Source organism: Microtus pennsylvanicus, chromosome 9 (assembly GCF_037038515.1).
Source record: "Microtus pennsylvanicus isolate mMicPen1 chromosome 9, mMicPen1.hap1, whole genome shotgun sequence".
Taxonomy (NCBI): Eukaryota; Metazoa; Chordata; class Mammalia; order Rodentia; family Cricetidae; genus Microtus; species Microtus pennsylvanicus.
In genome coordinates this window covers 42,148,004-42,173,551 of record NC_134587.1, presented here as the reverse complement: position 1 = coordinate 42,173,551, position 25,548 = coordinate 42,148,004, and the positions used below count along the sequence as shown (strand labels likewise).

Genomic DNA, 25,548 nt, shown 5'->3' with positions numbered 1-25,548 from the left:
AGAGAGGGGCATTGGGAGATGACAGGACAGTGTCACCAAACTTGGGGGCAGATGCAGTCCAAGCTGCAGACAGCATGGAGACAAAGGGCATTTATCACATTAGATGGCACAGATGGGGTATTGCTAACCTGTAATTAATGGGGCAGTTAGATGACAGCATGTACCTGGGCCCTCCGTGTGAACCTCTTGCCCACCCCAGCCAGCACAGAAAGGTGCACGAGGGCCAGGCTGGGCAGATAGCAGCACACGGTCCTTGCGAGTGTCCACAAGCCGGTGCCCATTGGAGAGGGGTCCCAGGGGAGTGAGTGCATCACAGCACCACAGGCCCTCCCACTCCCATCACCCCACATGCCTGCAACTCCCAAGACAGGACAGATGAGAACCGAATGGAGATATATTTTGAAACGCTCATATTTGTCTCTCCTCTCACGTTTTTCTGTGTTTCTTTTCTACAATCCTGAGACTGCTGTTCATCAACCCCCAGCGTCTGCGCCACAATGTCCCGGAGAGCAGTTACGCAGGGAAGTCATTTCACAGTCAGACGGGTGGCGGCCAGGCCGGCAGGCAGGCAGGCACCGAGGACAGAGCAAGGCTGTTCAAATCACCAAGAAGGGGAAGGAAACCCTGCCGGTTGCGGCCCTCCCTCCCATCAAAGGAAGTGTCTCTCTGTGCTGTTCTCACGAGTCTTCAGCCTCCTCGGAAGGGCCCTCCTCTGCCATCTCAGCGTCCTGGTGTCCCCACGCTTCTCAACACTCCAAAGCAGAGACAAAACAGGTGCCCCGCCATGCCATCCAGTTTACATGAGGGATAAAATTACATTTGTACAAAAATAGATTCATTTACCCTTCCCGGTGCGTTAAACATTCCTCTATCTTTACTCCCTGCGGCCGCGGCATCCTCCCCACAGTGGCCGCGCATTCCAGCTAAGGCATGGCTAGAGATCAGGGCACTCCAGCCCTGCAGCATCTGAAAATAGATGCATCCCCTGCCTCCAGAGTCACCAGAGCCTGACTTCCCCACAGAAGGGGACCTCAGGTCCTTGCTCACAAGAAGCAAATGTACAGGAAAATGGGAAAGTCTTGATTAAAAAGAACACAAAACATTGGGAACTGTGCCGCATCTCCTGCCACTGCGGCCTCTGCAGTCTCTGGACAGCACATACGTGTTCACAACACACAGACACCTGTGTGTACGGGGACCAGGTCACACACCCTGATTCTGTGATGGGGACAGCAAATGATTCACCATTGGTTGCCTGCTCCAGCCAGGTCTTCTGGAATCCCAGGGGAGGGGGCGCAGGCGTCCCTTGGCACCGTCAAACTGCCTAGTATCCACAGGGATGCGGTCATTTGGAAAACTGAGGGTGTGGGGCCAAATTCCCTCAGTGACTGTGGTTTCAGGGTGATATGGGCCAGAAGTTGCCACAGGCTCTGTGGTCATCATCACTTCTCAGCCATAGGAGCCCCAAGTGAATCTCCAAGCAGGGAGGTGACACAGATGAAGAATATGGCCCAGAAGCAGCAGTGTGGATGTCACATGACCATCGGTGGCAGTCATCCAACAAGGCTGAGGTTGGGATGGGTGCAGGGTGGCTAATGAGCTGGCATTAGTGCTATCTTTAGAAAATTAAAGATTGTCCCACCAAAATAATAATAACAATAATAATTACAATCACCTTAATTGAACCAGATTGGTAACCGACTAAATGTCTGGTTAAATGAACCCAATTCTTTCCTTAGTGACACCACGCCCACAACTCCCCTGCAAATAACAGCACTGTATACACAATAATGGTGACAATGAGGCCAAAGAACAGGAAGCCCACGAGGGAGTCTGTGGTAACAAGCAGTGACAGGTAAGGCTATGTGGACCACCGGCACTAGGGGCCATGGCCTCAGTTCCTGAAAGCCAGCCAAGCCCAGACACGGCAGCATCCCAGAGTCAGCCCCAGGACTTTCTCTGCTGGAGCCAAGGACCATCCTTGGTGGCTCAGAAGAACACAGGGCACAGCATATAATGGGGCCAGCATGAAAAAGGGGAGCCGTAGTCTGCTGAAGGCACAGCGCTAGGTGTGAACCAGGGAATCTGTACCCCTCTGCTTGGTGCTACCGTTCCTCAAAGGCTACACGGGGTTTCCAGGAAAGCCTAGAAGCTGGCTGGTCCTGGGAACTGCGAGGCCTCCCACACACATCTCTCATGCCACCTCATGGAGAAAGCAGCTACAGAGAAGATGTTTCTGGAACCTTCTATAGATGCCTCAGCTGGCTCTTGTTAGGGTCTTTGAAAAGTTGGAAAATAAATGTGTCCTTCCTCATAGAGCCTATGAAACTGGCTCCTCCTACCCACTACCTCCAGGCCCAACCCCCTAGATGTCTGGTTTCCTGAGGGTCTTCCTCTCTTACCCCTTTGCACCAATGGGAGTCCAGCTGTTGGGGAAGCAATGTGGTCATCCCCACTAAGGCCCCTGCTCCTGATCAACCTGGGCCCCTCGGTCTGGGACTAGATCATGAAGACTGGGATCAAGGGAGGCCTTACAGTGCAACCAATGTTGTTCAACCAGAAAGGCACACTCAGAGCCTGAGGTGAAGCCACATGGACAAACTGAAGCCTGAGTCCACAACCTACCACCTGAGCAGGTGTGAAAAAGCCCTTGCTTGAGTAAGATTCTGGACACTGTCTACAAACAACATCATACCAAGAGGAATCCCAGAAAGGCCCATCAGCATTCCTAACAGAAGTGGCCAGTCCAGTAAGGGGTCCATGCGAGAGTCCCTCACCAGGACACAGTCACCTTTCATATCTGCCTGGTCCATCCCCAAGTCCCTCCGGCCCCCTTTCAGGAAACCAGACAACAACCCTCTTCCTTCCCTGAGCCTCAGGATGTCCGGTGTCCTACAAGAGGCCAGCAAAATGACAGTCCATGTGTTGCCCACAGGACCACTGGGTTAGAAAGCCAGGGGCAGCCTTCCAGGATGGTCCTTGGCACCACCTTGCAGACCACAAAGGAAGATGTGGACCAGGGAAAAGACAGGTCACCACAGCTGGCTAACCTGGGTTGATGAGACATATGGTGGGGGACAATGACACAAAAAGGAACTGGGAGGACATGACAGAGAACCTCCAGCCCATGCAGCCTCACGGGGGTCCCAGGATCCCGCATGGTGGCTGTGGTGACATCTCAGGATATCTTTGGAAACAGGCTTTACAGGTTAGCTATGGCCCACAGGGATAGGACCTGTTCCCTCTTCACCCCAGGTGGGTTCCCACCCTGGCTGGGTACCAGGACTCTGAACAGGCAAAGATAGGCCACTCCAAACATAGGTGCCACGTGGGCGTGTCGAAAACCAGCGACAGCAAACAGCGACTAGAACAAGCCCTTCTCCCAGCTCCAGAAGCACCCCAAGCCCCTCAGGGTGACAGCAAGGTAGCCCAAGAGCCTGACGTGGGGGAGGGGGCTGGCTGGGTCTCAACCAGCTCTGGCTATGACCCTGGGCCAAAGGCAAGCAGTCATAAAGATGACAAGGATGGTGATGCATCTTTCGATACCATAGGGACACTGCACCCCAAAGGTCCACACGGGCCAGCAGAAAGAGCAGGGACAGGGCTGGAGCTGAGCAGCTGTGTCCAGGCAGGGCGCAGGTCCGGCGCACAAGTGGCAGGGGCCTAGGTGGTTTGATGTGGGGCCTCCAGCATCTCCATAAGGAAGGTGTCAATGGGTGTGTCCCCGATGAGCTTGAAAAAGAACAGGTGCTCCAGGCACTTGAGCCCGATGGAGCGCAGTGCGGGCAGGCGAAGCAGCAGCTTGGCGAACCTGCAGGATAGTAGAGAATAAGGATTGGCAAGGAGATGAGGCGGTGCTTCCCCTCTCTAGTGACCTGTCACTTCCCTAGAGACCAGCTGAGACCAGTGGCCTGGGACCTGAGTCTGGCCTGCAGAGGAAGCTGCCTGAGTTGACCGACGGTCAGGAAGATGGAGCAAGGAACCGGAGGCTCCTTAGAGACGAAAGAGCACAAAGGGTAGGGCTAGGGTAGGGTGAGGTGCACCAAGATCCATAGGGCCCTGGAATGGAAGCGGGAAGACTACTGTCAGCCAGGACAGGCCCAACAGGATTTGGGAGAGAAGTTACAAGTGTGGGCTTGCTCCACGGGCAACGGGGAGCCACAGCAAAAATTTAAGCAGGTAAGAGCATGAATGGATTTGTGCACGAGAGAGGCCTCTGCAAGAGCAGTTACCTTTTAGAGGCAGGAGGACCTGTCCTAGGAAGAGGCAACAGAAAGATCTGTGGGTAGCCTCAAGGGTAACATACCCAGTACTCAATGGGTGACTGAAAAGCCACAGGGTGGGGGACCCCATTGGAGGTGGAGCCAGCAGTGAGCTGGAGAATTCTGTGCTCCAGCAGGAATGTCAGCCTCTCACGGGCATCCCCAACATGGTGCAGGCCCCTCCTCAGAAAGGACTCTGCTGGGCTACTTACTAGGTGCTGGGAAGGACCCTGGGTCCCTCTATCCCTGGAGTATTTCCTGGACAAAAGAGTGATAGGTACGGGAAAGGAGTCTAACGGCTCATGGAAGACAGACATCCAAGCCAATCAGCCACGGCAGACACGAGGATAGTGTGGTGTGGGGACAGGACCTGGGTCTCACATGTGACCTCTGCGTCTGATGGGGGTCCTCCTATACACTGGAGGGGGCTCTGAGCCTCATTAATTATTAACCATGTCTTTCACTTCCAGGGAGGAAGCCCTGTGGCTGGCTGCCCCACCGTCCTCAGTTTAAAGGCATAAGCATAACTTGGAGGCTGGAGAGGCGCCAGAGAACAGGCTGTTTTCTGCTGAGCTGGCGAGATGGGCTAAGGCAGGAAGCCAGGAAAAACAAGCCGTTGCCACCCTCCTGTCCTCCTCCGGGAAGTTTCACTTTAAACCAAACCAGATGAGGACTAAGCAGCAGTGTGGACAGTTAACTATGTACATGCCAGGCAACAAGATGGGTTAGTGTGCCCATCTGCCCAGTCCTCCCCACCCCCTCACACCAGTCTGTAGGCTGAGAGGCTGAGAGGGAGGCGCCCCACAAGAGGAGGAGCAGAACGAAACATCAGACTGAGTCCCGGGAATGCACCATTTCTCCTTCTGAACACCTACTGTGTGCCTAGCACTACAGACCGTCCACCCAGCAGTGTGGACCTGAACATGACCCTAGACACCAGTCTTCTTTAGGCATACTGAGAAAATGTGTGTTCCGGCTTCAGCCATCTCCTCTGCACAGCTGTAAAGCACCTACATGGTGCTGGTATTTCCAGCCCTCTTAACAGGTTCAATTTACAAGTGAAGAACAAAAGGCTTCGTATTCACGAACAATGGCAAGCGCCTACTGTGCACCAAGAACTGGACCAATGCTCACAATGGGGTATAGAGGAAGGTGTGTTGTCCTCAGAGCCTGTGAGCCAGAGGGTGGCCTAGTTCCTGCTCAGAGCCTTCAGAGCATTCCACACTGGACCTGTGGTGGACACCACTGACTTTGTGGCACACAAAGGACTTCAGAGATGGGTGGCTGGGCCCAGGGGTACAGGCAGGGGCCTGTCTGGGGTGAAGGTGCAGCTCACCTGCCTGGCTGCTCCGGATACTTGTGTTTGCAATATGCCTCTAGTGATGCATACACCTTCTCCCTCAGCGCCTCCACCTCGGCAGGGTTTGAAAGCCCCTTGGAGTCTGTAGGAAGAAGTGGCCTCAGGTCAGAGTCCCCAGATTGTCTCCAAGCCACACGTAAACACAGCAGAGAGTATACGTCGCTGCCCTGCAGACTCACAGCTCACAGCCCAGGGGGAGGGATGTCCAGAGTCATGCCTTCACTCTGCCACTTGAAAGCCAAGGGACCGCCAACCAACGCCTTGACTTTCAAGGACTTAGTTTTCCCATATTTTTCCAGGTGCCCATGAGAGATAATCAATGCTTTCAATGCTTGGACCCCAATCAACAAGAAGAAAACTGCAAGCCCATCACCGAGGAGCTCCCTAAACCACACCACGAGCAGATGCCCCGGAAGCCCCTCCTCAGAGCCTAGACGTTGGCCACAATCCAGGATGCGTCTATGCCACAACCACATCACCAACATCATCAAGGCACAGTGTCTCCTGCAAATACTGAGGGTCTGGGGGCTCCCTGGACTTTGTCAGACTTTCAACTAACCTAGTTCCTGATCCCCATACTCCCTGGCCAAGGCCTTCCTGGTTCCCCATGCCTCCAGCCAGGTCACACAGACCTAACCTGGCCCAGGAATTACAAACTGGTGAGCTATCATGGGTAGAAGCCTATGCCCCTGCGCCTCTATACCTTCCACCCACCATGGGCAGGGTTGATGAGCTAAGCCTCCAACCTACATACAATCCCCTCCCCAGCAGACAAGGATGAACTTTCAAACACAAAAGCCCTGCATACTCTGCTGGACCAAGGGCCCCAGCCTTAGCAGCTCCCTAGGGCCTAGTTAGATCCACCCCCAACCCTGTGGGCCATCCCCCCGAATCCTTGACTCTCTTCCCAAGGATCCCACACTCTCAACTATACTATGCTTCCATCATCACATGGAGTGGCCACTAATGGCATCTGTCACCAACCCAGAGCTGTGAGCACAGGCCTGGCCCACTCCTCATACTGCAGCTCCCATGGCACAGTGCTGCACAGAAGACAGGGTCCCAGCCTTTGTGACAGCAACAGCTTGGAGGCTCCAAAGTCCCAGGAAGGACCTGCTATCCTCGGGAAGCTGCTCTCCACAACCCCAAACACCCTTGAAGCCAAAGTTCAAGACAGTATTGGCTGCCCTCGGGATACCTAACAGGACGACATGATCACCAACCCCATCCTGGGAGCTCACTGTGACAGAAGACCACTGTGGACAGCAGAGCCCACTAGTGCCAAGTGGTCATACAGAGTGCCACTTGGGCCTCTTGGTTAAGTCTCCATACAAGTGGAGGCACAAGATTGCCATCTATTGTGATGGGGACACCGGGCCCTGAAAGTCAAGGCGTGAGGCAGAGCAGCTAAGAAGACACAAGTGCCCTTGGCCGCACGGGAGGCAGGAGGGCCATACCAGGGTTGAAGAGGACAATGGCACGCAGGCAGCCCAGCTCCGTCTTGTCCATCTGCATATCACGCATCTTAGACACCAGCTCCGTTAGCACCCTGCAGAAAAAAAACAGGTGTCAGGGTCCACGTTAGACACAGCCTTCCTAGAGCGCCACCAAGGGAGACCCACTGGACTCCTGGGATGGCCAGGGTAGACTGAGTGTCGCTGGAGGCACTGGGACTGGTCAGGGCCATAAAAAGAAAGCATCACCACGAGCCCATGGTTCTTTGCAGGGTGGGATCCTCCACCACCCCATGGCTGTCTGGGAATCTGGGCCCAGGAGGAACCCCAAGACTGCTGAGTCGAGAAGAGCTGAGACAAGATGGCTGTCTGGTCATTCCTGGTGGCCCTGCACTCATGCCTGTATCCCTTAGCTCCAGGTTAGACTTCCTCTGGGACAAGCCTCTCAACACACGTCACACAGCCTCCTCAGCAAGACAGGAACCTCTCCAAGGGCCTGCAAGTGTCTTTAGTCCACTCAACATGAAGGCAACTTGGAAGAATCCTAGACCCCACTCCCATGTCAGCCAGTCTCTCTGACCTCAGCAGCAAGGAGGAGTCCTGTCACCAGGGGTCAGACTCCATACACCACTCTCTTTGGCAGTGAGGATAAGCTAGGACCTCTCCAGGCAGTGCTTGGGATCCCCAGAAAATCTAAGTATAAGGCCCCCAGCACTGTCACTTCACTGCTAACCAGGCATGTGGGTAGGGCGACATTCCCCAAAACCAGACTCCAGAGGGCTAAGCCCCCATCCCAGCCCCTGTGGAGTGGCCGCATATGTGAGCTTGTTAAAGGCCCCCATTGGGCAGCACAGAGCCCGGCACTGACTGAGGTAGCATTTGCCCCATCTGTGGCCACAAACCTTTCTGTACTAATAATGCACTCTGTGTTTTCTAACCAGTCTTTCCCTGGGAAGAGCTCCGTCTGTACTGTCTCTTCTGTGGCATAGAGTACAGGTGGGTGGCTTTGCCCACCTCCAGCTTCAAGGCTCTGAAGCGCAGGGACTCACCTGCCCCACCCCAGCCCTGCTCCCTCCTAAGGACCTGTTCATTCCTACTCATTTCCTTACACCCCTGTGCCATCCCAGCCTCTCAACTTCAGCTGACACTGAGGTCTGGCATGGGCCCTCAGCTTGTACATAGTGCTGGCCAGGCAGACGAAAGGACAAGCAGCCACAGTACCTCACCTGTTGGGCATAAGCAAGTCAGGCAATTCAGGAGAGGAACTGGGTGGAGCCAGGCGGCCACTGGACGCAGCGGCACTCCAGCCGGCCTGCTCCTTTGAGCATGTCTCTGAGAAGCATCTGGGCAGTGCAGAGGCACGCATCCATGCCCCTTGTGGGTGTGAGGCCCAGCAGATCAGAAACACCAGCCACTCGGTGCTAGTTCAGGGCACAAGTTACCCTGGGGCTACAACATCACTGCTTCTGTCTGGGACGTGCCAAATGTTGACACTTACAAAGCCATACCAGAAACATAATCTGTTTCTGTTAACCAAGTGCAGCTGTCCTTGTAGATACACAGATCACAAAGAAGGAAGGCTGCCTATGGCCTCAACTCCCCTAGACTCCACAGACGACAGTCTCCTCATGTCTGGCCTGCATTTTCCACACTAATGTCTTTCCTAAGTAGAGGCTGTGCCCAACAGGGCAGGAAGAGACCAAGGGGCCTGTAGTCCACAAAGACAGCCCCACCCTGCCTACCTGTTGAAGACGGCCCACCTACTGAAGAGGGCAACTACCCCACCTACCTGCTGAATACAATGCATACTTAGACAACTGGTCAAAAATGGTCCCCAACCCCTCTACCCAATCAAAGGTGATGCTATACCACTCATGTGATACAGATGGCATCCATTCTACCTACTCAAAGATCAGACCTACCTTCCCCGCCTACCAAAGACAATGCTACCCGGCTCACCTGTCAAAGATGGCGCCCACCCCAGCACTGTGAGCGCTATTCCGGTGTACGTGCAGGCCAGTGGCAAGGAGGATCCCATCTTTCACAGCTATGGAACGGTGGGAGAAGGAGGCAATAAGCAGCTCGTTCCAGCCTGGGGGAGGGAGGGAAAAAAGCATATGGTCACTCCGCTGTTCCTGTGACCCCCATCACTGTCCCTTCCCCTCATCTCTGAAGCAGCATGTTCCGGACCCATTTCTTTCCACACCCAAGTCAAGGGTCCCAAAGAGCAACTCCAGCAAGTGTCGCCCAGAGCACCTAAGTGTGAGCAATGCCTGTTCCTTCTACCAAGTACACTGGCAATGTGTCATCCCTGAGGATCCTGCACCAACACACCCCTAACAAATTCAGGGCAAAATGGAAGCTTCTTTCTGTACTTGAGGAGTTGGGAGGACTCCCAAAGACTTCCCTTGGGATGGCTACGGAATAACTGCTGATAGTCTGGGCCGTGTGGAGCACTGAGAAGGAAAGCCACCTTGGAGCCATGCATCCCAGGGTCCAGTACTAAGCAACCAAGGTTGCTGTGCAAGCACTAAGAAGGGATGTGGGGGAGGGGGATAAGGAGAGGACTCTGCACAAACAGCCAGGGGCTCCTCAACAGGGCAGTGCATAAGCCTGCTCAGCACCTGTGTCTCATGGCTGCCAGCCTACATGGACATACTTATCCATCTTACACGGGAGAAATTGAGGCAGCCATCACTTGAGAGGTAGGGTCTGTTATGCTTCTTGCCACAGGTCGAAGCAACCTGGATACTAGAGATCACTCCCAGAACCATGACCTCAGGGACCCCACAAAAGCACATGGGGCAAACTGTGCCCCATCTCGTATCTAGGCAACTGAGCCCTACACTGACCGGGTCACATGAGGCCCCAACCTAAGGCTGTCTCTTTCACATGGGTTTCCATGCCTCAGTGGCTAGGGCAAAGACCTGGACAGTTGTATACCTGCTGGACAGCATGCTTCCCAGAGCCTCGAATGAATCGCTGCTCACAAAGTGGGCCACAAACCATCCCAACGTGGAACAAGTCCACCCAGGCAGAGGCAAACATGGCAGGATCCATTTTGCTCATCTCGACAACCCATGCCCACCAACAGATGGTTTCAAGCGGAAGGCAGAAAGACTGGGGTCTATGTGAGCCTCACCCCAAGCAAACAGTTTCCAAAACATTCCATGATATACAGGGATCCATCTGTATGGCTCATTTTATCTACTGGGGTGGGCTGAGCTGAGGCCCTTGGTACAGGCAGAAAAAACAAAAGCAGTTGAGGTGCTCAGGCGCTTCAAGAAAGCACAGCCTCCAGGGCCCTTCATGGAAAGTGAGGTGAGTGTCAACTGTCATCACAGCTCCACAGTGAGCAAGAGCTGCAGGCGCCATTCCCAACACATCCCATCTCTCCACAGCAGGAACCTGAGCTAAGGATCCTAACCTTGGCACCCTACTGGTCACTGGTGGAATCCAATCAATGTTAAGGATTCTTCCTTATTATGCGTTAATAGGGAAGAGTCGGGACAACCTGCAGAGCTAGCCCCATGCCAAGTTCCAAGGCTACTCTCCTACCACGCAGAGCCCCCTCCACTGAGTATGAGAGACACTGCTTATGCTCCACACACTTGCACCAAGACCTCTGCTCAGAAAAGGACCCGCAGCTCCCAGAGGACAAGGTCGCAGAGGACACAGAGACCTGGTGGACAACCTGATGAGACCCTTTACTGACACACTCTTGGCTGGCAGAGAGAAGTAGCTCTAGAAAAAAGGATTAACGCCCACGCAACACTCGCAGCCTCCCGTCCTAGCCTCACCCAGTCTGGCTACTCACCTGCCCGTAGTAGGATGACCTGGTCGTCCAGAGGCAGCTCAGAGAAGTGCGGGATCCTCTTGGCCCACTCCACAAGAGTGAAGAGCTGCTTGTCTGCTGCTTGGCAGATGTTGGTAACAGGGTCATTTGGCTGGAGTGGAGGAAGGACACCAATCAAGCCTCACACTGCTGATATCCCGACAGAACACCACCCCACACATTAAAACACCCATGGGGCAGAGTCCCAGAACCCACATACCAACCCCCGGCATCTGAGACCTGACACAGTGAAAGGACTTTGAAGAAGAGACCCAATCATAATACTGAGGATGGAGAATGACCCTGGTTTAATGGAGCTAGCCTAGGATCATGCCAGAGGTCATCAGAAGAAGTAGGAGGCTCAGAGTCTGAAGGAATGTATCAAGAAAAGCAGATTAGGCCACATGGCTGACTCGAGGCTGGCAGGAGCCCCAAGCCAGGGAGCTAGAGACCTCCAAATGCAGGAAAGGCAGGAGGACTCAGTCCTACCAATGTCCTGACTGGTGCCCAACAAGACAACATAGAATCACACAGATCAATGAGAGAAGATAGCGGACTTTGTACCAAGGAAGACAATGGATTTGTGGCAGTTTGTTGGGGCAGCCCACACCCCTGAAGAAGAGGAACAGATATGGGAGAGAAGCCATGTAAGAGGCAGGTGAGGGAGCTGAGCTGGGGCAAGACCCCATCTTGAAAGTAAGAGGAGCCCATCCAGGGGAGACATTCTAACAGACAAGGATCTGGAAACTCGGGGCCAGTCTATGCTTGGTCCAGATTCCAGGTCACACACAGAGAGAGAGGGCATGTCATTAGAAGCCTTCCAGAAAGTTCTGCCCAGAAGAGGAACACCCAGTCCTTCTGGAAGCCTATCTCAGTGCCTGGCAGGTGGGCTATGGTCATGGCCCTCTGATCTCAAAGTGTGGAAGGTAACGGTGCCCCAGAACTCCTGGCTTTGAAAACAGAAGAGGATGAGCACCAGAAGAGAGAATCGCCTGCCTTAGAAGGGCTTCAACTGACAGAAACCATCTGGTCGGCAGTGACGTTCAGTCTAAACAGCCAGGCCAGTATGAAGGGCCTGAAAGGGTTCAGTGAAAGGCAGCTGACAACTCGGCTTCACACCAACGGCCTGGCAGGACTGGAGGCAGGGGAAGCCTAGAGCTGCAAGGGCAGGAGATGTCAGTACAAGATCCCCAGGACAGAGTCAAAAGGGGTGCTGATGTCTCCCAGCCATGCAGAGTACCAGGGACTCTGCTTAGCGTTCAGGCTTGTCTGCTGCCTGGCCCTGCCTGTTAGCCAAAGCAGGGTCACTCCACGGTTGTTTTCCTTGCCTGCCACCTGCCAAGGTGGGAGACAATGAGTGTGAGCCCTAATCCAGCTGAGGGAATACACGGACCAGACAAGTCTCGCACTCACATTCTGTGATCTTTGCCTTGCCACACGAAATAGTTTTCTCTCTGGCTGCCCTGCTGAATCCTATATTGCCACAATGCCACTGTGGCTGGGGAAAAGAGCTCAAAGCTATTCCTGGGCTGACTGTGACCTCTGCGGCCACGTGCACATGTGCCTTCTGTCAGGACTGGGCAGAAGGCTAGAGCAGAGGACCAGAGAAGGAAGGAGGCAGGCGCCGCACAGGTGTGAGGGCCAAGCACAGCAGGAACTATCTATCTGGAGGGCTGTTTGGGAAGGAGGGGCTGGGTGGGCTCTGGTTCGGACCTCCTCCATCTGACTGTACAGCTGCACTCTGGGACCTCCTCCATCTGACTGTACAGCTGCACTCTGGGACCTCCTCCATCTGACTGTACAGCTGTACTCTGGGACCTCCTCCATCTGACTGTACAGCTGCACTCTGGGACCTCCTCCATCTGACTGTACAGCTTCCCTCCTCTGAGCTGGCTCCACAGCAGACATTTAACGAGCTACTGCCTGCCAGGGAGGTGTGGTCACAAGACCACCCAGGCAGGGCCCAGAGGAACCAGCAGCCCATCTGTGAGGCTAGGTGCTGCCTATCTGGCCTCTTTAGCTTGCAGCCGAGGGAAGAAACACCCGGTCCATGTACAGCTCAGATCAATGCCAGTCACAGGAAGCTAGGAGGACAATGGCCTGCTACTGGGTAACTCTGAAGACCTGCCCCCCTCCCGGGAGGATGGCAAAGGCCCTGTCAGAGGACATTACCAACAACAGCCTTACTTGACCTCAGTCAGCCTCCACAGCCCAGGCGACCCCCCGTAGGATCCTATTCCACAAGGTAGAGTCCTGATGCTGCCCTCCCCTCCTTCCCAGGATTGGCAAGAGGAGTTGGAGGACAGGACCCCAGCCAGAGCAATGGGCAGGTTCAAGTGGGCAAGGTGTCCTGTGGTCTCCATGGTGGGGAGGTGTCATAACACAGCCAGGATTGGGTTCCCAAAAGAAGACTACCTATAAGGCTCTGCACCTTCTCCCCAGTAAGGCATCCCCAGGCCTTAGACACAGGAGAGGTGGGTAATGGGGGTGGTGTGGGACAGTGCTTCTGTCACAGCACCTTGCAAGTATGCAAGAGGGGATTTCCACTCATAGACTACAGAGGGGAAAGAGACATGTCTGAGCCCCTGGGATAGCTCAGACACCACCCCACTGACTCCTAGGATAGCCTGTGCTACTGCCCTGTGCCTAGAGCTGAAGGGAAAGAGCCAGTGTTCTGTGTCCAGCTCGCAGCAAAAGGCTGAGGCTAGGCCCCAAGGAGCAAGAGAAGACAAACATCACCCTGACTATAAACCATAGGGCCTTCCCTGAGGTCTGCGGGGACTGGGTGTCCAATGGTTAGCCACAGGGCTCTGACCCCAGCCCAGAGGCCCACACAGAACACAAATGGGAGTTTGGACATCACGCTGAAAGCACAGGTGGGCAGAGGGGCCAAGAGCTTGAGACAACATGAAGCCTGCGGGTCTGTCCAAGGTTCTGTTCTTGGATCCGCACAAGAAATGCCCCAATCTGGGACATGGCTGCAGCCACCTCCTCACTGGGCCTTGGGCAAATGGAGTCTCCCACCCAAACAAGCCCATCTTGGCCAATGGCCTCTGAAGTGATGGCAGGGGGTGAGGCAGGAAGGGTCAGGGGAAGAATACAGGTTAGAGTCCAGGAACAGGCACGGAAGCCAGAAAGTTCTGAAACCAAGACCCTGAAGGCAGCCAGGCAGAGAGCCAGCAGTGGTTTTGTCTGGGGGCTGCAGCAGTTAGAGGTGGCAGATGGTATAGGAAGACTGGGGAAGTGGCTGTCTAGGCCATTCCTACAGGTGGCCAGTTCAAGGGTGACCAACTAGAGGAACAAGAGGCAGCTGCCACCCACGAGCACTTCCCTGCTGGCTCTTCCACCTCCTCACAGCAGCGAGTGGGACAGAGGCTACAAAGTCACCCTGAGGCCACACACTCGTGACAGCCTTAGAGCCTAGCAGCTGCCACCGAGCTTTCTGCCCAGGCTCAGTTCCCTGTAGCTTCTCTGGAGAATTCTCTTGCCCTGAGATCAAGACTCACCATGCACATGAGCCAAGACTCCACAGTGACAGCTGGCCCTGGCCCTGAGTCTGCTGAGCATTTGGATAGGGCAGACACGGCACCCCAGGTATATCCTAGGCAGAGTAGGGCACTCACAGGGTCACCCAGCAGAACAGAGGGCCCACTGTTGGGGATAAGAGACCATAGCAGCCACAGGACTCTGTTTCATTGGCTGTTCAAGCAGGAGGGTAAGTGAGTTAGTAACCAGGGGTAAACTAAGGCGGATGAACGTCTTGAGACTCACTGAGCTGGGGTTCAGCCCCATGTTTGCCTCCACGTATGTCTCAGTCTTGGGCTCAACAGCAAGCTCGGCTTCCAGAATCTTCTCCACAGGCATGTCTTCATTGGCACTGCTGGTGGACTCCACCTCATTCTCATTCCGGTCCTTGCCTCTCTGCCGCTCCTCCTGCACGGCTATATACAGGAGACAGTCACCCGGGCTGTCCACAGTTCCTGGAACACTCCCCCATGTTCAGAGCCAGGAAGAGCTAGCTCCAAGCCAGTGCATCCACAATCCTGGAGGCCCCTCCAGGGCCTGCTGAGGGAGACACACTCAGAGCCCAGCCTGTATCTGCCTGTACCTGGCCACTGGGTGGCTGCATACCCTGGACGCACGCTGCTGGTATTTGTACCAGGAGCCCATCTGAGGTCAAGGCAGATGGCCTTTCCTGGAGCTGATGGGCCACAAGAATACTAAAGCAGGTAAAAGACTTTGATGGTCTGAAGGTGCAGAGAAACCTAAGAAGGCTTCCTGAAAGAAGTGGGAATGGGCCTGAAGAAGGAAATAAAATGAGGAAGATAATACAGCAGAAGAAACAACATATAAACCACCCCCAGAGGAGTGCAGGGCATGCTCCTGACAGGACAGGAAGCGATGACCACTGAAGTGATATACGCCAGAACAAGGGACATGCTGGGCACATGTGAAGCATGCATCTACTGCTCCTGTGTTCTCCATGCTTAGCTCTGCAGCCAGGAGAGGCACCCCAGCCTCACACAGACCACACAGCTTTGCCCCCTTCCTCCATGATGGCACAGGCCTTGGGACTGCCCATCTACCAGACAACAGCTCCCAGACAGCTGTGAGCAGACCAGCTCTCAGGAATGGTGGGGGCAGCATGGCAAGAAAGAACTACAGCGGCAGGGCAAGCTCACTCAACATCTGCCTGGCCAACAACCCCGCTGGAGCGCAGTCCAGTGAGGAGCCTCGGGCGGGAGCCAGAGTGTGCTTTTCCCGCTAATGGCTCCCCTGAATCCATTCTGTCTCCACCACACTCAGACACCAGTAAGGTTCAAACCCCTCCCTCCACGCTGTGTTCCTGCAGCAGGCTAGGTGTTGACCTGATTCTCTCTCTAGAAAGATACCTAGGGTAATGCCTCTCTAGAGGCCCAAGAGTGTGACCAGGGAGATCTAAGGCTGCCATCTCAGGACCTTGGTCAGAGCTCAATCAAACCTTGTCTCACATTCCCTAGGTGACAGCGTCAGGATCGCAAGGACAGGTCCGCGGCCTCCTCTTCTCCAGCCAGACTCACCTCCTGACCCCAGGCTCTCACCCACAACCCCCGTAAATGGCTTTGGAAATACAGCACAAAGGTCAACAGGAGGGATGAAGGGAGAAGGGGTTCTCACACTGCAGGGGCCTCTCTGCCTAACACCCAGGGAGCAGGCTTCTCTCACGCTCACCGCCCCTCACTCCTCCATGGCTCCCACTGTAATACTCGGCCCAGCGGTTTTCTTTCTGCATACATCTTGTGACAGTCCCAAGTGACCTTTATTCAGCTTATTTATTTATTTTTGTTTTTGTTTGTTTTTTGTTTTTAGACAGGGTTTCTCTCTCCAACAGTCCTGACTGTTCTGGAACTTACTTTGTAGACCAGGTTGGTCTTGAACTCACTGAGATCCGCCTGCCTCTGCCTCCCAGGTGCTGGGATTAAAGGCGTGCCGCCCCACAACCCAGCAAGTGACCATTTTTTTTAATTCCCCCGGCTACTGCTCCTTGCTGGGTCCACCAACACCATTCAGTTGAGGGTCAGACTGAACCAATACATAGCTCTCCCATGTTGGGGCTATGATCCCAGAGACTCAATGGCCTGGCTGAGGCAGAGACTTTCTAGCCATGAAAGAGGCAAGAATGGGAGGCTGCTCTGATGTCTGCAGAACACACCAGCTGGGCTGAGGAGCTGGGCAAAGGCTGGTGTTTTGCAAGCTTGGCTCTTTTGGAAAATCTGACAGCAGGTCGGGGCTGGTGTAGAGTTGAGTGCTATGGGCAGATGGTGCCCAGCCTACAGAGGCTACAGAAGGTTGCCAGCTCCATCCCTCCCCAGCTGGGCTTCTAGGGCCCTTCATGGGGCTGCTGAGCATCTGGGTTAGGGTCACTCCACAAGTCAAAGGACTGTGGCCCAGAGCCTGGAGAAATCAGCCCGGCAACTAAGCAGCCCCGCTGACCAACATCTGAATAGACCAATCACAGGCAAAGTTACAGTCAGGAAGTCTACATCCCAAGGCCCAAAGACAGAACTCTTCAGCCTCAGGCTAGGACGATGTCAACTCAACAACCTCACCTTCCCAGATGGAAGAACGACTCAGAGAGCCAAGTGCCACAGTAAACTATGGGCCCTGGAAGGAGATGGTCTCCCTTGAGCAGCTGCGGTGCTTCGGGCAATTGCTTTAGCATCTCTGTACCCCACCTCCTGTAAAATGTCAAGGCAGAGTCTGCCTTCCAGAGGACCCTAAAGGAAACACCTGAAGAGGCCCACCCCACCCTGTTGGCCCAGTTTCACTCCGCAGGAAGGGACTTCCTTGCTCTCAGAGACAGCCTTGGGATTTTCGAAGCCCAGGGGAAGGCAACCCTGAGTGCAGGCCCTCCCGGCAGCAGCCAGCTATCCCTGCGAGCTTGTCCCTGGGTGGATGAGGGGCTCTTCACACCTGCCTCCTGTGCGGGGGCAGCCGAGAATTAATTAGCAAATGTTTTGTGAGGCACTTTGAAGCCTCCAAGGGCCCCGGCAGCTCAGGGCGGCATCGTTATAAATATTATCGTTTTATTTATAGACAGTGGAGGGGGCAGAGGGAGCGGGGGATTTATGTTTTGCCAGCTCAATCACCTTTTAGACGCACTCATGTTTGACTTATGCTCCACTGGCGCCGGGAAGCCTCGGGCGGGAGGCGTCTGTAAATACAGGGCCTCGTTATCCTTCCAAGCCTGCGCAGGCCTTGCGGGGGAGGTGGTTGCCTCAGAGCCTAAGGTTCCCTCATCTGCCTGTGGCCTGTGGTTCAGTCCTCCCAGGATCCAGATGCAGGCTGAGCAGGGGATGACCCTCCTCCTGCACACCTGGGTCCACACGTAGGACATACAAAGTGGAGTGTGTCGGGACTGATCAGAAACTGGGCCCAAGCAGAACTGAGGGGCCCCTAGGAGGTAGGGTGTCAGAGTACAAGAGTCTCCCAGATCTTAATGCCTTCCCTGTTTAGGGGTTTGCCAGAAACTGTAGCCTTCTTCCACCCCTCCACAGCCCAGGGCTGGGCCCTGAGGTAGGCAGGACCAGGTTCTACCAACATGCACTGGTCCAACTGCCCCTTCTTTAGGCCCAGGCAGTGGAGGGCTAGAGCCAGTGGCTTCTTCCCAGAGGCCACATAGTACGTCAAGGCCCCTGCAGCTAGGGGGAATGGCCTTCCCTCCCTCAAGAACAAGTCTGGGACAAGTCACAAGAAAAGTGAAAACACAGACAGTCATGCATACATGCACAAACACAGACACAAGCACAAACACACACTGTGGCCACTATGCTCCAACCCCACTATCAGCTGGGCTTGAGCTGTCTTCTGCTCTGTTCCACCAACAAACCTCAGGGGACCCTTGCTGAATCCCCATAGTTCAGATGGGGACACTAGGCTCAGAGAAGCAAAGTCATAAACCTAGAGAAACAACTAAGACAGGGCCATTTCCGTACAGCGGAAATGGTGGGCTCATCCTTGTCTGTGTACATACATGCACGCGTGCACGCAAGCACATGCACATACCACACACACACACACACACACACACACACACACACAGAGCAGAAATTGCCATTTCCGCACGCAAGTGCTCCAGAGCCAGAGGACAGGGTGCAGGAAGCTAAGAGAGTCAGGAAGGAAATGCAAAGAGGCCTCAGGGGAAGGGAGCTGAGGATGGGGTGTGCAGTATGCAGCCTTTCTTTCCAGCCTGCAGATCAACGCACCTGCACGCCCCCAGCCCTACCACCACCTGCACCAGCCAACAGGCCCAGGCTCAGCCCATAAAGGGCACTGCCTATCCCCCGGCTGGGGAATGCTGCCAAACAAGTCCCCGTGGCTGCTTGCACACGCAGGCCCCTGCTATTGCCCAACATAGATGCTATCAGCCTGCAGTATCCTTCATCAGCCTGAAGCCATGGTGCCTCTCCCAAGGCAGGGCCACCCTACAGGGAAACATAGTCTTCTTGTGGTCAGCTCCTTCCTCACAACACTTCTGTTCAAGTGTTTTCAGGGCTATGTGGGATGAAGCCTGGAAGAGGGAGACTATGAGATTCAGACTCCAAAGCTTACTGTTAGTGGCAGGGTCTGGGTACTTCGGGGGCTGAGCCAGCACTGGAGTCGGTGGTGCACATCCTGCCTTCTCAGGGCCAAAGGCCCTGGGCTGGCAACCTGGCCTCACAGCTTCTCCAAAGGCTGTCGGGCTATCCAGCTCACGCAGCCAACCGCCCCACCCACTACCCACAGAACTCTTTCTAGCGGTTAGCCCAGGAGAGCAGTGGGAATCAAATATGAATTCACTCTGGGGACTGGTCCAGACCCAGTGGGGAGAGGGGCAGTGTCCACTACCTAAATGCAGGTAGAGGTGGGGACAGGCCCTTGGGGATCCTCCCAGAGATCCCTGCACGGTGAGATCCCAGGCCACCACCTTGAAAATAAAGCTTTGGACTAGGGGCCACAGGCTCTGTGAAATGCAATGGGTCTCGGTGGCCAAGACAAAGTCCCTTTCCCCTGCCCAGGAGCAGCCAATGGGTGGCAGTGCCCACCAAGCCTGAAGGCCTCAAGATGTCTTACAGCTGCCACACAGATACCCTGTACAACCCAAGGGGCCAAACTCCATGTTTGTTCATGTCTGGAACAAGAGAACGCACCACGGGGCTTGAACTAAACACTTAGGGCTCATAAACCCCGCAGGAACAAAGAGGCATGGGCTGGGGCTGGGGTACATCTCTCCACAGGAAAGAGTAAAGCATTTCTCAGGACCCAAAACACTGCCAGAGTGGCCCAAGGAACAGAGCAGGCCGCAGGGCTCTGCACAGGCAGACAGCCTGGAGCCCTCTTCTCTGAACTCCACTTCCTCTTTGTGCAGGGTGGGCAGCATTAGCACAGGCATGGGGGGTGAGCATTCTATGTGCAAGGACTGGACAGGGGGTGCTCTGTGCCCTAACCCATAGGAAGCACAAAGTAAGACCCACACTGCTGACTCCAGCCTCTCCATCTCAAGACATTGGGATTCGAGAGCACCGTCCACACTGCCCACACCTCTGGAAGGCCAGGCAGCTGGTGTCCAGACACCAAGCACCTAAGGGCAACTATGCGGGCAGTGGAGGAAGAGGTCACGGGAGCTGGAGGGTGAGAATTGTAGTGTCTGTCACATGCCAGGTCTACTGCCGGCCTTGGCTTTCACAGACACCACTCCCTGCAGCTGGTACACGGCACCTGATCTGCCCACAATCAGGTGTTAGCCTGGGCATACCCCTGCACAGAGTCACGCTCAGCTCCCAAGTCTGGGTCAAGTACCAGTTCCCAAGCTCTTGCTGACCAAACCCAGGGACTTAAAGCCACCTACTTATCTGGTGGTCATTTTTAAGGGCTAGGAACTCATACCCAAAGCCTAAACAGTGTCCATTACCGGAACAATATAGCACTGAGAAAGAGAAGGCTCGGGCTGAGCTCAGCTCTTGAGAGGCTCACACAGCCCCAATTCCACCTCTGGCCATGGCGCACCCAGGTCTATCCATCCACTCAAGCACCTGCCCTCTAGAGGATGTGTTGTATTGGTTATTCCCAATAAGTGTTCCCTTACGGCATGTGGTACCCCAAAACAATGTACCCCCATCCTTGGTAGGGCACTCCCTCTTCCTCCCTCTGTCCTCTCATTATAGAAAAGGGGAGGGGACAGAAGCTGGGGTCTAGCTTAGCTAGACAAATGTGTTAAGATTTGGCCCCTCATGGCAATGGAAATCTCCCAGCATAGTCAAGGTCAGACACATTCCAGCCCACAGCACACAGTTCTTCGTATGCTGCCCTACATCAGCACTGGGAATGAGGTACAGGTACTCCCTCCACCCCTGCTGACCTCACAGCCCGGAAGGACCCCACAGGAGCATGGGGTTCTCGTGAAGAAGAGGATCAGAATGTACTGAAAGAAGAACAATGTGAAGAGAGGAGCAAACCCCAGCACCGGACCTAGCCAGGCTGGTGCCGGACAGGGACAATGAAGAGCTCGTGAGAAGATGAAAGGACACACAACTGGCTCTGGGGTAGCCCCAGGGGCAGTTCTGGAGACAGAGTGGTAGATCCTGCCTCAGAAAGTGCCCAGCCCTGTGAGGCCTAGGCCTAGGACTGATGGAAGAACCCCGCCCAGGCACCCATCCAGAGACACACACACTCACCCAGGCACCTATACAGACACACACACACTCACCCAGGCATTCATACAGACACACACACACTCACCCAGGCACCCATACAGACACACACACACTCACCCAGGCATTCATATAGACACACACACAGTCACCCAGGCATTCATACAGACACACACACACACGTGCACGTACACACACATGCACGCACACACACACACACACATGTGCACACACACACATGCACACTCACCCAGGTACTCATACAGAGACACACACACTCACCCAGGCACCCATACAGAGAGACATATACACACGCGTGCACCACACATGCACACACGTGTGTACACATACACACTCATCCAGGCACCCATACAGAGACATATACTACACGTACAAGCACGCACATACACACACACACACACACACACACACATTTCTAACGAGAGAACTAACTGTTCTAAATGCAGGTTTAGGAGACAATGTAGCTGGTGAACCTAAGGGTCTAACTACACACCTGACATCTGGGACCTCTGGGGAGTCTCCTGGCCTGTCATATAACCTCCCTACCCCTTACATACATATCTTTCTAATAAAGAGGCTCAGAGTCCTGCTGCTCAGAGGTCTGTGGGCTAACAGGTGACCCTGCCAGACAGAGATGAAACTGGAAGTGGTCAAGTGGCCTTGAGAAGATGGAAAGCTCAAGATAACCCTCACATTCAACAGGCTCTGGGGGATATTTTGGTGGTCTCTAGTGGCCCCCTCCATCACTCCAACCCAAATGTGCCTCATACCACGGGCCTCTTTGGGCATCCCCTCACTGGGCAGATGGAGAGACACCCTCTCTCTCGTCACCTTCCTTACAGCCTCCTCTACCAGTCAGTGCTTGGTCTCCACAGACCATCTAGCCCAGGCAGTGTTGGCTCAGCCCCGCCATACCTCAAGAGGGGACGATTTGCTCAGCTCCTGTTCTTGGGGTCAAGCTGCCAGTGGGATGGTCCTGGTCTGTCTTGTCTATTGTAAAATACCGAGGTCTAGCCATATAGCAAGCACTCAGTAAAACTCTGGGTGGGGGAAGAGCTGGCATGAAGGCAGTCAGTCCCTCAGTAGACGAGCTCTACAGACAGCAGCTTTAACGGCACAGACCAGGGGCTCCACTGAGCTCTGAAGAGAGGGAGTACCCGGTCATTGAAGGCATAAAAAGGAAGCCATCAGGCTAGACTAAAGTCTGGCAAACTACAAAATCCAGGCCTGGACTCTGCTCAAATCTCTCCACACTAAAAGTGCTGGGGGAAAGGAACAACAGAGGCCTCCTGGGTCTGATGACAAGAGGATGCTGGGCAGGAGGACGGCGTTCAAGGCCTACCTTCCCGCTTCATGCCCATGGCCAGGCACTTCTGGTAGCGGCAATACTGACACCGGTTTCTCTGCCTCTTGTCGATCAGGCAGTCCTTGTTGTCACGGCAGGTGTAGGTCAGGTCTTTGCGTACTGTCCTCTTGAAGAAGCCCTTGCAGCCCTCGCAACTGTACACCCCATAGTGCTTGCCTGTGGGGTATAGACAGAGGGATGAATGACAAGACCTGCATCCATGTGTCTTCTTGTTGGCCAGGGCTCTGCCTTCAGGTTTCAGACTCCCTGTCTGGGCTCAGGCTAGACCCTGCCTGGTCCTCCCTGGTCATCAGAGACCAGGTCCACCTTCTCTCTATATGCTAGGGCTACGGGTCACACTACCCCTGAGGATCAACATCACCAACTCTGCTACTATTGTGCTCTCTATACCTGAGCTATTATTGCTCCCTAGAAGAGGACGGTCACTGTTCATGGCTCTCAGGCTACTGGGGTTCAGTAGCACAATGCAGGGGGGCCCTTCAACAGGCTTGGCCCAAAGAGGAGGCTAGCTATCACCGCACCTCAGCCATCAATGCTTGCGTCTTCTCTTGGCACGCCTCCAAACCACCCTTCTCTAGGGCAGAGGAGGTGCCCCTGGGTTCCCGTCTCCCTGTACCCAGCCCAGTGGAAAATGCTAGGGCGGCTCTGTGAGCTCTGTCTAGGTATCGTGCACCTGCCCAGCAGGCAGTCGGTCCTACCTGAGGAGCGGTCCCCACAGATAGCACAGATGTGCTTCGTGAAGGATGCCATATTTCCTGAGGGATGGGCAGGAACCTTGAGGACGCCATTGAGGCCCAGCGGGGGTTTGATGTCCTCGCTGCTGCTCACGGGGTTCATGGGTGAGTTGAGCTGCAAGAGGACGAGTCAGGATAGGTCAGCCTTAGGAAGCCGGGGATGGGCACTAGTGAGTGGTGGGCTTCCCGCGATTCCGCTCTACACAGCCTCACACTCAGGCCACAGAGCTAAGGGACAGCAGGACCATCATCCTTAGAACAGGGTTCAGCTCTACACACAGCCCTCGGAGGACCCCCTCCCAGCAAACTCAGGCCACTGCAGGGTACCAGAGACCTCACATAAGCAGGGATCTCATGTCTCAGTGCCATACAGGAGGCCACTTACACTTCGCCACCCACCTAGGAGCCCCTGTCACTTAACACCTGCCGTGGGCTCTGGACATATGAGAGCACAGGTGCTCTGGGCTCCCCCACTACCCAGGTGAGGCCCAGAGGCCCAGGCTCGGGGAGGAGATAGGACTGGGCTCTTCCAGAGTCACACAGATCCCCACCACCTTCCATGGCAGCAGAATCTGGGACAGGACAAGAGAGGAGAGCAAGTGGACACCACAGACATCAAGCCACAGGGTCAACATGGCCATCCTGCCCTCGGCACACCCCTTGCCTCGCCCCGCCCTCTGGCCGCCAGGGGCAAGCGTGGGAAACTCACCCTGTCACCCAGGCAACAGCTGCGGCGTCGCAATGACACAGCAGTTTTGGTTCCGCAGCCTCCAGCCCAGCTCTGCAGTAAGCACAGGGCCTAGAGGCGCTTCCCTCTGCCTGCCTATCTGCCAGGGCGCCAGAGCCCAGCTGGGCAATCCCCCCACTTCTGAAAACTCCTGACAAAGGCAAAAAGCCAGCTGTACAGCTGCACTGCCCTTGCATAGCCCTTACTGCCCCCTGCAAGGGGAACCTCACCTCCTTCCTCAGGGCCTCCTGCCCCATCCCCCTCTTTCTCACGGGACAGGAATAGCACAGAGGCACCAGAGAGGCTTTCTATGGGGGACCTAGCTCTCCTAAGAATTCTGCAGCCCTAGCTGGCCAGGGTTGTGAGATAGGCAAGGAGGCTGTCTGCAAGCATGCCTCACTCTGGTCAGCCTGGGCCCACATAAAACCCTGAGTGTCAGGACACGGAAGTCCTTGATGGCAGGCAGGGCTTCCTACAGCAGAAGAGATCAGTTCATATGCTAACGAGTTGAAGGTCCTAGGTGGGAATCCTGGGGAAGGTGGGTGACACCACTGCCTTTTGCTAGCAAGACTGCACACACCCGCTCTGCTCACTATTTGGGAAGCCTAGCCCTGAGATTCGTGGAGGTCTTAGCTCTGTAGCATAAACAGCTCAGGGCCAGTGAAGCCCTGATGTCACAAAGCAAAGGCTGGGCTGCAGCACCCAACCTCACCACAGACCCACGGACACTCACAGGGATCCTCAGTGCTCCACTAGTGGTCAGTCCTGGGATCCCGTGGCTTTTTTACTCTTTCCAGATCTGAGCTGATGAATCAGGGCAGTTTCTAGTCTCCCCTTGCTCAACCTCCCCCATGGATCCTAAGCCCCACCCACCTGGGACTTCTGTGTTCCCTATACAACCCTCAAGAGACCCAGGACTAGACAGCCCTCTGTTGGAGCCCACAGCCTCCCTGGGTGGGGTCATCCCATTTCCCCTTTCATATCCATGGCATTTATTTCGGTTCTGCATCACTGGTGCCCCACCTGGGTCCCCGCCTACCTCTCAGGCATCCTCTCTTCTGCCCCTACCTCATCCTATCCTCCCAGGTCCAGGCCAGCCCTCAACTAGCCCCCCTTGGATGGGCTATCCAGATCTTGGACTTCCATCTCAGGCTCTGCAAGCTCCCCACAGCTCTATTCCCCACCTGGCTGGCTGGCTGCAGGCAACATAAAACATCCTGTTTATGCAGGGCGGTGGTGGCGTCCACCTTTAATCCCAGTGCTTTGGAGGCAGAGGCAGGCAGATTAATGTGAATTCAAGGCCAGCCTGGTCTAGTTCCAGGACAGGCTCCAAAGCTACAGAGAAACCCTGTCTTGACAAAACAAAACAAAACAAAACAAAACAAAACACCAAAGTCTCTAAGGCCCCCACAGTGGGAGATCCTCCTGTAAACCAGGAGGATCAGAGGCCTCAAGGCCTCACTGGCTCCACACTGAGGCACTCAGAAGTGCTTCACCTGGAAGTCAGCATGGCCAGACAGGCAGGACTGGGAAGTAGTGGTGAACATCCCCTTGGGTCCTGTCCTAGTAGAGTCCTAGGATCACATAAGACACAGGGGTGGCTTGGGCACAGGTGGCCAT

At 54.9% G+C, this 25,548-nt stretch overlaps 1 protein-coding gene across 4 annotated transcripts in view; it reads right to left on the bottom strand.

The window, feature by feature from the left end:
* Nucleotides 1-376: 376 nt before the first annotated feature.
* Rxra (retinoid X receptor alpha) overlaps nt 377-25,548 on the bottom strand; it is a 185,699-nt gene continuing 160,527 nt past the window's right edge. For all 4 annotated transcript variants that reach the window (XM_075985565.1, XM_075985562.1, XM_075985564.1 and 1 more), the window contains 8 exons: nt 23,166-23,316; nt 22,444-22,623; nt 14,683-14,852; nt 10,894-11,023; nt 9,036-9,168; nt 7,080-7,171; nt 5,599-5,704; nt 377-3,811 (listed from right to left, as the gene is read on the bottom strand). In XM_075985565.1, coding sequence (XP_075841680.1) covers nt 3,664-3,811; nt 5,599-5,704; nt 7,080-7,171; nt 9,036-9,168; nt 10,894-11,023; nt 14,683-14,852; nt 22,444-22,623; nt 23,166-23,316 — 1,110 coding nt within the window. In that variant the 3' untranslated portion in view covers nt 377-3,663. The remainder of the gene's footprint in view (nt 3,812-5,598; nt 5,705-7,079; nt 7,172-9,035; nt 9,169-10,893; nt 11,024-14,682; nt 14,853-22,443; nt 22,624-23,165; nt 23,317-25,548) is intronic.